This window comes from Amphiura filiformis, chromosome 18, assembly GCF_039555335.1.
Source record: "Amphiura filiformis chromosome 18, Afil_fr2py, whole genome shotgun sequence".
Lineage (NCBI taxonomy): Eukaryota > Metazoa > Echinodermata > Ophiuroidea > Amphilepidida > Amphiuridae > Amphiura > Amphiura filiformis.
The window spans coordinates 59,679,310-59,692,553 of NC_092645.1; the positions used below are offsets into that span (position 1 = coordinate 59,679,310).

At 36.3% G+C, this 13,244-nt stretch overlaps 2 protein-coding genes across 2 annotated transcripts in view; one reads left to right on the forward strand and one right to left on the reverse strand.

Annotated features, from left to right (window-relative positions):
• The window catches only part of LOC140139648 (uncharacterized), a 192,328-nt gene that overhangs the window by 46,951 nt on the left and 132,133 nt on the right, over nucleotides 1-13,244 (reverse strand). The window contains 2 exon segments of the mRNA XM_072161352.1: nucleotides 12,158-12,262; nucleotides 12,693-12,842. Of these exon segments, the coding sequence (XP_072017453.1) occupies nucleotides 12,158-12,262; nucleotides 12,693-12,842 (255 nt within the window).
• LOC140138878 (fibrinogen-like protein A) lies at nucleotides 4,058-7,057 on the forward strand. Its single transcript, XM_072160656.1, has 2 exons — nucleotides 4,058-6,274; nucleotides 6,835-7,057. Exon 1 carries the CDS (start codon nucleotides 4,139-4,141, stop codon nucleotides 5,051-5,053), a length of 915 nt encoding a protein of 304 aa, XP_072016757.1. The 5' UTR covers nucleotides 4,058-4,138; the 3' UTR covers nucleotides 5,054-6,274; nucleotides 6,835-7,057.

A 13,244-nucleotide genomic window follows, 5' to 3' on the forward strand; every position in this document is an offset into this window, starting at 1 on the left:
AACTGAAATTTTGGGAATAGGTTTTTTTCGTGGATATCTAATGAAAAATTACATAAATAGAGGATGCTAGGATCACGACATACTCCTTTAAATGATGTGTACAAATTTGGGAATAAACCATAAGTCACTCAAGAACCACAAAACCTACTGAACTTGGAGGTTCTTAGTGGGAAGGTGGCTATGGGAATGTGCAGCAGATTTTGGGTGCATTTCAGGCAATTAGGTTTAGATTCAGGGCATAATTCTTTACAAACCAGGTTTATAGGGGGTGGGCTTTTCATGATATCTTCAAAAATAAATGACCTAAATTTGGCAAATTTACCTTAATTTTGATCAGAAATAAAGTCCACAAAACTTGTATCATCCTGGATCTCTTTTCATCGAATTTGGTATATTTTAGGGTTAGGTTTTTTTTAGTATTACCTGCACATCCTCTGCCAAGTCCAAAACTGAGCACCCACAGGACTGAATATCACTTAACAAACCATATACCCCTTTTAAAGTTGTTTTTAAATATTTTTCTTTATTTCTTTTTGTTGTTGTTGCATGAATTCTTTACTATTCTTAGAACATGTCAAAAAGCTGTCACAAAGCTGTATAGTCATGTGCGTCCTTGCCCTTTCTGACAAACCTTACACAATTGAAGTCAATAATGCTGATTCATAATAGCAGACTATGTGTCCAGAATGACCAGAACTATCACCCAAATCTCTTCAGCCTACACCACAGATCAAAGCACCAGCCCAATTTAATCTTAACCCTTGGATTCACAGAAATATCCAAACATTGTGGCAGCTTAAGTAAAAAAATCACTCAAGTTTTTTTTCTTCAAACCATAGGTAAGTAAGGAAATGTTCAGGAATTGCAGTGAAAAGTTTCAAAAAATCACCAAATTGGGCCCCCAAATTGAGTTAATGGCAACCCTAACCTGAAATACAACATGAATGAGTCAAAGAACATTGTCTGCAAAACATGACACCACATACATTACTACGCATTTCCTGTCAGTTGAATGAACTCCCATGCCTGACAACTCACAAAAACTGCCAACTTGATACTACTCAAGATTAGTCTGTAATTGGTGAACTAACTAATAGAGTTGTATCATCTGCATATTAATTATATTATACACTTACAATTAACAGATTATGCTGAAGAATTAACAAAAATAATAAATAACAAAGGACTCAATATTAATATCTTTAAAATCAGAAAGAGAAGAATTTATATTGACAGCTTGGGATCTACCACTTAAAGATAAGATTTGAACCAGTCCAGTGATACCATATCAATACAATTTAGAAGATAGAATGATTTACCATATCAAATTAGGGGTTCATTCATAGGATTGAGGGCATGATCGCTGTTTATGCCCTCGGCTCACGCCTCGGGCATAAACAGCGGCCATGCCCTAAACGAACGAACCCCGATCATACATACCCAACATTCTTAGCAATTCAATACAGATGAAAATAAAAAGGGTTTACAAGTTCTAAATAACATTTCCATGCCGTTTTCCTTTAAAATTGGAAGAAAATGAGTAGGCCTACTTGCAGGAAGCAGCTCGGCTCATGAGGTCAACGGCCGGGAGTCAACGCGTGATACGCGTCATCTTTTTCGCTCCGCGTGAGATGGGCGCGGTGACATGCGAGTGTACGCAACACTAGCAAATCGTGGATCGTGTTAATTGGGTTCCAACGCTGCGTGACGCAGCTTGTTTATGCCCTGCGTACTGGTCATAAACTGTATTTATGACCAGTAAAAAAAGGCGCAAATCCAATCAGAAACGTCGTTATATCGTGAGTATGTATGAATGCTTCTTTAAGATCTAAGAAAATTGACCCAGTTACCATCATTCATGTTATTTAGGATATAATCAATTACATAAGTTATATAGGCCTATAATTGATTACTTCATTCTTGCCACCATCTGTGTAAATAGGTGTTACAAAAGTGAATATGGAAAGGTTACATAAATATGCAAGGGGATGACAGACGAAAGAAGCAGCTAATTTCAAAAGTTTCATACACACATTGTCAATACCAGTACTTTGGTATTTGAAAACTGACACATTTGATCGAACACAAAATCAGATGTTAGAATATCAATGATGGAGTTTTCTTTCTGCATGTATACGTAATGTATTAAAGCTAGCCAACATTAACACACAAGGCGGGCGGGCACACAAGTTCCTCAGCTTTGACACATTGGGAGGGAAACCTGTAATAATGCATGACGTGCATGTCTGCATATGCAGTCAAAAAGTAGCATTAAACCCTAACAGTTCCATCTTGTGTCTGACTAAGTGAAACATTTGTTATGGATTAAATATAGGGTGGTTCAAAATTATAACTTGGGGAGAAAAACAACATTTAGCTGGGGTGACAAGCATTATTACATGATCGCCTGTACTTGTGTCCTTGCAGAATATGTGTATTGTATACCAGACTGCCTACAGTCGTATGTTTCAGATAGACAGATCTTTATTTATATCCATGCGAAAATGATACATACACACCATAAATATGATCTTAAGTTAAGGGATGTGGAACTAAAGGAGACGATCCCCCTTTTAGTTTTCCAATATAAAAAGTAATAGGAAGTCAAAATCACAACTTAATGATCTACTTACAGGTGTCCTCGATTACCGTATTTATTTTTGTGCGATTGATGGAGACAGGTGACATGTTTTTGATAAGTATTTCTGGTTGGAATGTAGATACTTGTTGTGGATATTATTGTTCGTGATTTTAATTTATGCACTTTAGCTGACAATTTTCAAAGCTTTTAACACACTTGCATAAATTCCAATATTTTTACCAAAAAATCTAGCTACACTCATCCCTAGACTTTACTGAAACAACAGTTACCAAATTTAACACTAGGTGATTAATATATTTTGAGGTACAATTGCATAGGCCCTCTAAATGTACTATTGCAATATATTGACATAATATTGTGAGTGCAACATTTGAAGTTCTTGACAAACTCTCTCTTACAGGCAAAATGCACAGAATATACCAAAAGGTTGAATAAAAGGGCTTTCTCAGAAAGAATACTAGGACATAAGTGTCATGTAGTAAATTTCTGAAACATATTTATCCAACTATTGTGTAATCCATTTCTTTGGCCACCCTGTGACTTTGTGAAAGGTTCAATGCCTTTATCTCATTCCCATAGTTAATCATTGAATTGCTCCCTAGAGTCAGTAATATAATTCTCCCAAATTTCAACATGTATACCTTTTCCTTCCGATCATGAATGTGTTACTGGCGGTCTGCCATTTCACATTAATCACCTCTTCACATGAGTAGTGATGCCATTTGGCAAATTACCTCCACAATTTGGGCTACTTTTAACTGGAATACCAAAATTTGGGCTACTTTTAACTGGAATACCAACATTTGGGCTACTTTTACAAGTTTCCAAATGCTGTAACTTTTGACAGTAAATTCTGGAGGGGGTAATCAAGTTTGGTTTGGGTTGGGGTGTGCCACTGAGAATTTGAATTGGACCCTCCATATACCAATTTTTAAAGAAATTTTTGCGTAAAATGCCAAGTTCATACAGCTTCTCTTAAATATTTTAGTGAATTTTGAAAATCTTAGCTAGTTTGTGGAAAAATTCCTTGAAAAAATGACCCAACCATATACTAAAAGTGGCCTAGAAAAAGAGGTAATTGATATACCAACTGGCCAAAATGAGACCCATGCATGTTTGAGGCACATCCGTGTATGGTATTTTATACTGAGGACCCCTGCAGTAAATGCCTTTTATTTGTAGATTTTCACAGGTTTTTTATCAACCAAAGAGCTGATTTACCAACTTCCAAGTGTTTTATTACCACTTTATACATCAATATCAAAGTACAGAAAATGTATACTCAATCTAGTGATCATTCTGCCCGATTGGGTGCTTTCTTTGTTTAATTCATAGATAGCATCCTAATATTGGGCTAATTTGAACACCGTCTGATGGCAACCCTGTAGATGGGTAGCATTTCTATAAAACTACATGACACATGATTAAAACATTTACATCAAATATTTACCACAAAACCACAATCATTGCTATATTTAAGCTTAACCGACAACTCAACTTGGTTATTTCAAAGGCACAATTGCAGCATTGATAACCATGGCATTACTACAGCACATTTGTGTCTTCACTTTGTTGATGTTAACTTGTGCTGAAGTTATTGAGGAGGATACACAATCCACAATGGATGCTTCATCAGCATATGCATCTTCTATAAAGCAGAGCCTGCTTATGCTGGACGATGTTAGTAAAACTTTATCCACACTTTACCAAACTTCTCAATCACAATGGCGGGATGTAAGGGCAATGATGACGGGTGTTCAAAATATGCTCCAACAAGGATCAAGTCCTACCTCACCACATATCAAGGGCAGAGACTGTACAGATATATCGGAAAATTTTCCAAACTTGCCAAGTGGGATATATCTGATCAAACCTGATGACTCCGAATCATTTGAAGCATTTTGTGATCTGGACACCGACGAAGGAGGCTGGACTGTTTTTCAGCGCAGGATTGATGGAAGTGTTGATTTTTATCAGAATTGGACTGATTACAAGCATGGTTTTGGTTCTGTTGATGGCGAGCATTGGCTAGGCCTGGACAAACTTCATGACTTGACCTCAACTGGACGATGGGAGCTGCATGTGGATCTCGAAGATCACCGTGGCAACACTGTGTACGCAAATTATGATGACTTTTACATTGGGAATGAAGATGCGTTGTACACATTACATATTGGACAATACAATGGTACAGCTTATGATTCTTTACGTTGGAACAACAAGTTTGCGTTTAGCACCAAAGATCGTGATAACGACATTTCAGAGCTGAATTGCGCAAGATTACGTCAGAGTGCATGGTGGTATAAGTACTGTACTTTTGCAGATCTTAATAGCGATTATTCAGGGGAACCTTTGTCAGATAATACAGGAATCATATGGTATCCATGGACGCACCAGACTAGGCGACGTTTCATTGAAGCCACCAAGATGAAAGCGCGGCGTGTTGTATAAAAAGCAATGCTTTGTGTGCAATCTGACTTCAAACAAGCCCTATAAACTTGGTGATTTTACATTACTGTAATATTAACTATATTGAAATGCAGTTATTAAACTGAGTTTTTGTTTACATATTGGGATGTTCATTGGAAATCTGTCATACCCCTGTGGAAGATTTAAAGAGGAAGCCCCATCAGAGCAGTTCTTCTGGGGTGAACCAAACCTGGCTGGTTATCAAATTAATCAGTGACAAGGTTATCTCTGAATTTGACAGGTGCTAATTGATGTTTTAATATTATTAGCATCAATATTAGCACCTATCAAATTCAGAGATAATCTTATCACTGATTCATTTGATAACCAGGCAGATTTGGTTCATCCCAGAAGAACTGCTCTGATGGGGCTTCCTCTTTAAGAAAAGTTTTCAACAGAGGGAGTATGTCAAATGGTATTGGCTATGGTCAATTAATTTGAAACCCATACTCCCCCTGTATACCTGCATCTTCTACAAATGGAAGTTACCCAATTGCCTGTTCTGCTTGAAACTCCCTTTATGGTCAGAAATATTGCATAGTTATAATAACTATGATTCAGATGGCTTAAATTAAGCTTACCTTTGAGGCAATATTGTGAATCAAACCATATCTTCATTCAATCTTTGTTTAAGCGTAATATGAAACATATTACATATAACTCATAGCTGAACATGTTACATATAATTCAATTTAACAAAATGAATAATATAACAAGTTTCTATATGTGACCTGCCTTTAAAAAAATAATACAAGGCCCACCAAAAAGACTGGTCTGTCTCAGACACCGGTGCGATTGCTACGTGAACTCCATTTTAGCACTTAGCGCTACGCGTTGGTTGGCCAGAATTTTTTCCCCATATGTTCAATTTTCTTTAGATATTTTCAGTATTGTATTGCAATCCAATTTTGTCTTTCTTCTGCAGTTTGGTTATTGTTTTTTTGTACACATTTCACCATGCCAGAGACAAACAAAACTATTCATTGTGTTTGTATATTACTATGTTTCTGTTGTTGAATATCAAAAAGTACTTAAACATTGTGCCTTGACTGTAGCTCTTTTTTTTTTAAAGCATAGATCCAAATGTGTCTGAGACAGACTTTCTTTTTTTAGTGTAACAAGTTCCTTTATGTGACATGCATTTAAAAAATATCAAAAATGAGATCAAGTGAAAAGTAAATCAATTGTTTAAACTTCAATAAGGCTGTATGACATCAGATAAGATAGCACATTTAAACTTCAATAAGGCTGTATGACATCAGATAAGATAGCACATAAACTTCAATAAGGCTGTATGACATCAGATAAGATAGCACATTAACTTCAATAAGGCTGTATGACATCAGATAAGATAGCACATTTAAACTTCAATAAGGCTGTATGACATCAGATAAGATAGCACATAAACTTCAATAAGGCTGTATGACATCAGATAAGATAGCACATTTAAACTTCAATAAGGCTGTATGACATCAGATAAGATAGCACATAAACTTCAATAAGGCTGTATGACATCAGATAAGATAGCACATTTAAACTTCAATAAGGCTGTATGACATCAGATAAGATAGCACATAAACTTCAATAAGGCTGTATGACATCAGATAAGATAGCACATTTAAACTTCAATAAGGCTGTATGACATCAGATAAGATAGCACATAAACTTCAATAAGGCTGTATGACATCAGATAAGATAGCACATTTAAACTTCAATAAGGCTGTATGACATCAGATAAGATAGCACATTTAAACTTCAATAAGGCTGTATGACATCAGATAAGATAGCACATTTCTTTTAAATAGACCTATTGTTCTTGTGGATTTTATATGTCTGCGTAATTCATTCCAGAGTTTGGGACCAATATAGTGTTGACTTTATGTATAGATAAGTAATAATCACATTTATTTCTTGTATTGTAACTATTCTTTGCAAAATAAAAAAGTTTGCCAAATGCATACTGTATGGTATAAACATAATGCTCAACTTGCTTACATTTATTGTCAAATCCTTGAAGAGTATGTTAGTATATGACATAAATATGCAGTTCAAGGAAAATTAAGATCGATTTTCATATTGGGTGATTTCAAATTGCTTGTAAACAAAATGAATGAGAATAAAATATTTTAAAAAAATTGGCAATCATTTTTTTAAAAAAATATTATACTTTTTTCTGGATTTCTCAAATAAAAAACTGAAATGCTGCAAAATTGCTACCAAAATGAATGTATGTGTCCTACAGGTATTAAACAAACACAGATTACACAGAGGTGATATTAGTTCCACATCATATTCATGGTATGTATGTATTATTTTGGCACCTTGGATATCACCAATACATATATAGGCTAGTCAAATTAAGAACAAGGCGGTTCTCGAACCACGAGTCTCGCCTGCTTTTGCGACCGCCTGCTTTTTTAATTACTTTTGGTAGCGGTAAATGAATTTGGCGGTTATTGGCTGGGCACGATTATCTGGCTGATGGTGACTGTACCCACCAAGTGTCATGCCCATGCAACAGTTTTTACTAATTTGACCTCAGATGACCCCTGGTGACCCTGAAATGACCTTCCAAAAACTTGGCTCTAAATGTTGACTGGACCCACCAAGTTTCATGCCTATCCGACAGTTTTTACTAATTTGACCTCAGATGACCCCTGGTGACCTCGAAATGACCTTCCAAAAATTTGGCTTAAAATGTTGACTGTACCCACCAAGTTTCATGCCCATACGACTGTTTTTACTAATTCGACCTCAAATGACCCCTGGTGACCTCGAAATGACCTTCCAAAAATTTGGCTTTAAATGTTGACTGGACCCACCAAGTTTCATGCCCATCCGACAGTTTTTACTAATTTGACCTCAGATGACCCCTGGTGACCTCGAAATGACCTTCCAAAAATTTGGCTTCAAATGTTGACTGTACCCACCAAGTTTCATGCCCATCCGACACTTTTTACTAATTTGACCTCGGATGACCCCTGGTGACCTCGAAATGACCTTCCAAAAATTTGGCTTTAAATGTTGACTGTACCCACCACGTTTCATGCCCATACGACAGTTTTTACTAATTTGACCTCAGATGACCTCTGGTGACCTTGAAATGACCTTCCAAAAATTTGGCTTTAAATGTTGACTGGACCCACCAAGTGTCATGGCCATACGACAGTTTTACTAATTTGACCTCAGATGACCCTAGATGACCTCAGTGACCTTGACCCACTAACCAATACGAACCGGTTCTGTCTCGGGTCAAGATGCACCCACCCACCAAGTTTGAGGAACGTGCGACTCATAGTCTCCGAGAAAATAGGCGGAAAGCAAACTTTAACCATGGAAGAAAGAGATAAGAAGGAACCACAACGAACGCATTCACTTTGTCCACTCCCTTTACCGACATTTAGTTGACATTGTTATTCATGAGGATTTACTTTGATCAAGACCCCGCGTTTAATAGGTGATTGGTATTGTATTCCATGTATTTGAATGTCCTCTGGAGCGTGTGTGAAGGATGATTTGAACTAATGACCTTCCGTGCAAGCACCCTATAGGATTTTCTTTGGTGACGTGATCATCGGTCATTGATGGCCTACATCTTTTTCTTCCATTTTGCCCAATTTGTCCGAACTTTGATGACTTTTTTCTCAGAGTTGGCAGTCTTTGGCACTGAAACGAGTTAGCTAGTTACGATTATACACATATAAACTATTAAATTAAACAGGTTTTATGTACGGACTCAACCGAACATTGTGCATTATTTAAGAACATTTTACATCTATTTTTCATCGAAAAAGTCACCAAAATCTTACCTTATTTGCTAAAGATGAAACTCAGCAAAAAAACGGCCGATTTTGATTACCTTTTCGATGTTTTATAGGACATTTTCTACACAACACGATCAAGAAAACAGTTTGACTGTAGATCCCAAAACAAAGCTACTATACATGTTCAGAGCATCAGTGAAATTCCATAATCTTACTTCTGGGAAGCGTTTGTTTGTTCGTGGATGGGTTTGTTATAAATTTTTTCCAGTAATGATTTTGCCAAGCATCGATCGCGGTAAATGGATTATACATGAAAGTAAGTACCATTGATAGCTTTTCTTTTCATGCGTCAATAGATAAGCGGATTAAAACTTGGCCGATCGAAGTCGTTGTGGTTCCTTCTCATCTCTTTCTTCCATGCTTTAACCAAAACTTTAACCAAATTTGTCACATACACACACACATACACCCCTACATACATACACACATACATACGGAAAAGTGATTATATAGTCTCCTGCCTTATCAGGCGAGACAAAAATAAGGGGTTTACCCACCACTAATTCATTGCAACAGAATCCATTTAATCACCATTCATTTCAGAAAAGTTTATTTAATAACATCAAAAGTCCCCAAAAATCCAAATAGTGGAACAGTGCCTAATTTGCATAAATCCAAAATGGCTGCTTTTGCAGGGGTGAAATTTCAAAGTTAGTCAAATCTTATTAACATCAACCACACCAATGTATTGCTCTCATCATATGGATTCAGAAAAAGTATAGTTTTGACCAGTCTCCGACATATAGTTCTCGAGTTATAGGCAAAGTGGTCAAAGGTCAAATTTTGGGGCCCACAGGCATTTAGAATTGAAATATGGTCCAATTTTAATCCAACTGGTCTCAAATTGTTCCTTTAGCAAAAATAAATCGAAATGATAAAAATAGCATTGGATGTTTTGTTACATAAGTAACATCACAAACAAGGTCAAGGTCAACATGACTAAATGGGATTTGACCTTCTTTGCCATGTTACCAAGGTAACAAACCACCTGAGCCTATGGCAAACTATTTTTTTTTATTAAATGCTTTTGCAAGCGGAACAATGTGAGACCATTTTGATCAAATCAGAGAATTTTTCATTTTTTGTCCCCCCTGCGGAGTCCAAATTTTGACATTTGACCTTTTCCCCTATAACTCAAGAAATGTACATTCAATCATTGGAGATAGGTCAAAATATACTTTTTCTGAATCCTTATGATGAGAGCAATACATTGGTATGGTTTTCAGCAAGATTTGACCAAATTTGAAATTTCACTCCTGCATAAGCAGCCATTTTGTATTTATGCAAATTAGGCATTGTTTCACTACTTGGATTTTGGGGGATTTATGTTGCAATTAGTGTTGTGTAATTTTTTTATATGACTATCCATAATGCAGCTATGAACCAAGTTTGATATCAAATTGGATGGTTTGAACCCAATACACAAATCTATAACCGTAAGTCTCAAAATCCATTGTAACTGGCTTACTTTTCCAGATTCTTTTATTTTTTTGGCCCTCTTTCCGGAATTCTATAAATTTGCGTAACATATATAGTATAATTAATTTTCACCAATTCACAAAAATATCCAGAACTCAGCGAAAACTTTTGATTTTGATGAACTAAAAAGTTAGAGAAAGCTTAAGATGCAATCAAGACAGGTGTATGTGTATTTGAGTTGCATCACAATTTTTCCTCCACTAATGATATGATAACAAAAAGGGGTAGGGGTACATCAATTCTTGAACACCCTATACATCTATAGGAGTCCATTTCACAAGCATTTAGGATGCTTCATCAGTTTGTGGCTCTTCATAAGCCTCAAAACATTGTCACATAGTAAATAGTAAAAAGTAAAATGATTTACGTTTGACAGGCCTACACTTCTTTAACAGGGACCTTTCACAAAGTAATGCGACTATGGTGTTCACAGAGTGTGAACACCGAATGGATATAATTGAATTACGAACATGATGTGGGTTGAAGGTTTATTGAAATGCAAGCTTTGTTAGGAAATTGGATAATTTTGGTTCTTTTTTTGATGCGAGAATGCCAGGGTGTTGAATTCTGAAGCTGTTATTAGCTGTGTTTACGATGAGATTTAGTGGTGGCTTTTACAACTTACATTAACTTTTGTACTGAGATTTCACCAAACCCCATTAATGCATCTCCCAGTTGTAACCATTGGAATTCTCTGTCGCTATTGAGCATACCGACAATGCCAGTGCTGTGACAGCAATTTTTATATTTTCTATTTTGCACATGGTCTAATACAGTCCGTCTGTGCTCGCTATAGATCACATACAATTGAATATCTAAGTGGAAGAAGGGCCAAACTCCAATTTTTTACAAAAAAGAGTTAGACCCAGCATTTTATTGCCAGCAGACTGTTCTTCCTTGTGTGTGAAAGATACGCCAAGATCCACTCTCTAAATAGTCTTTCACGTACACTTAATCATGGTTTTCATTGAAGAAAGGCCCAACTCCATGGAGTTGGGCCTTTCTTCAAAGGGCCCTACTTCCACAAATATTGGGTTAAAGAGGAATTTTGTTCATCCATGAAATCGGCTTTTCACTACAAAAATCTTTCTTGCTAGCATATATTACATGCTTCTACTTGGGCAAATAATGGATAATTACCAAATTTCTGTAGCTATTTATAACACATCTGCTTACGGAACTGGCACTTGCAGTACATTAGTTTGGTTTTAGGCACTTTATAAATTTCAGTTGTATTGTATTGTATTGTATTATATGAAGGGCCCAACTCCAGCTCGTACTAAGACCTGTACCTTTGCCATGGAAACATCATATATAATTTCAAAAGTATGTAATACTGTATGTTCATGTATTAAAGGTCCCCTGAAGATGAAAACATTCTGTCTATAAAACTTTTCCAAATATTGAAGTTTTTTTCTTAATATCTCAAAAACAGTTTTGATGGAGTTGGGCCCTTCTTCCACTCAGGTATTCAATTGGTTCTATTTTCAATACGTTAAAATTGGTGGCAAAATGGGAGATTTTAAAAATCATGGGGATTAGAGCCTTAATGTGTGATAAAAGTGGATGCAAAATGCGTCCAATTATATACTGTTTTTGTGGCATTTTAAACTTTGTAGAGAAGTATAGCAAGCAAGATTCTGAAAACATAATAACAGGATTTGAACTGTTCATATGAGACCAAATTTTACACATGAGCATATTTGTTGACAGACACCCCCCCCACAAACACACTGGCCGGACACACACACGACCTAAAAATGACATGCTCAGTTCAACATACCAGTTGTTGACTCCGAATTTTCTTGTGCATTTTCTTCCAGCTCGGTTTCCCACCAACGTACAACATAACTATCAGCAGGCACGTAGTGTTTCCTAGGTTTCTTGCCTGGATGCATAAGCACAAAATAATAACTCATTGAATCAATTAAGTAGTTAATCAAACCAAAAAGGTTCAGTATTTGTGGTGCTTGAATTTTTTGAAAAAGTCCAAATATCAATTATATAATTATAATAACAAAAAAATGAAGCAACTTGGCCATTATAAATTGATATATTTTGAAAACCGTATGTCCGATTTGCTTCAAACAAAAGGCATATTGATAAGTGTGCTTTGTTCTATTCAATTAATCTGTTTACAACATGAACAGGGCACTTCCAAAATGCCTCCGATACCACCTTACGTCTCTCTGGTACAACTCAAACTTTTAAGAGTGTTAGGAATAATCTCACAAATATGCTGGCGATGCCAAACATGTGCCATCTGAATTCACTCAAAAGTAATATGTACTGAATGCTTTACATTTCAGTAAGCTTACCTTTTTCCCATGCAATTAATGCTGAATGCCCACCAATGAGCTCACTCCACACTCTGGGTGGAGGGGGTACTAGCCCTACATACTGCACCTGTAGTATTGGTCCCGGCTCACAGGCAGTGTAGTTTTCTAACATATCTTCAATTGTTGATTCTAAAAAAAAAATGATAATGAAACAGAAAAAGTAATTTTGAGCATAAGAAACTAAATTGTGTGGGTAATCGGGCTATTCCAGTTGATATCCATGATACACCCACTATGAAAAACACAACCTTAATCTTCCACAAAGGGAGTGTGAACTTCAAATGGAGTTCCACAAATGAATGAATAATTCCATTTGAAAACTATACCCCCTGTGTCACACAGGGTGTGTGGAAGATTAAGGTCATGTCTTCCACGTAGGGGGTGTATGGATTTCAACTGGAATAGCCCATTCTTATTATTTCTCCTTCAAAAATGTCATTAACCCTAACCCTATAAGATCTTACAAAGAAAACCACTGCACATAGCCCATTATAATGCCAGGTCTATATTGTTATGAATTATCTCCAATGT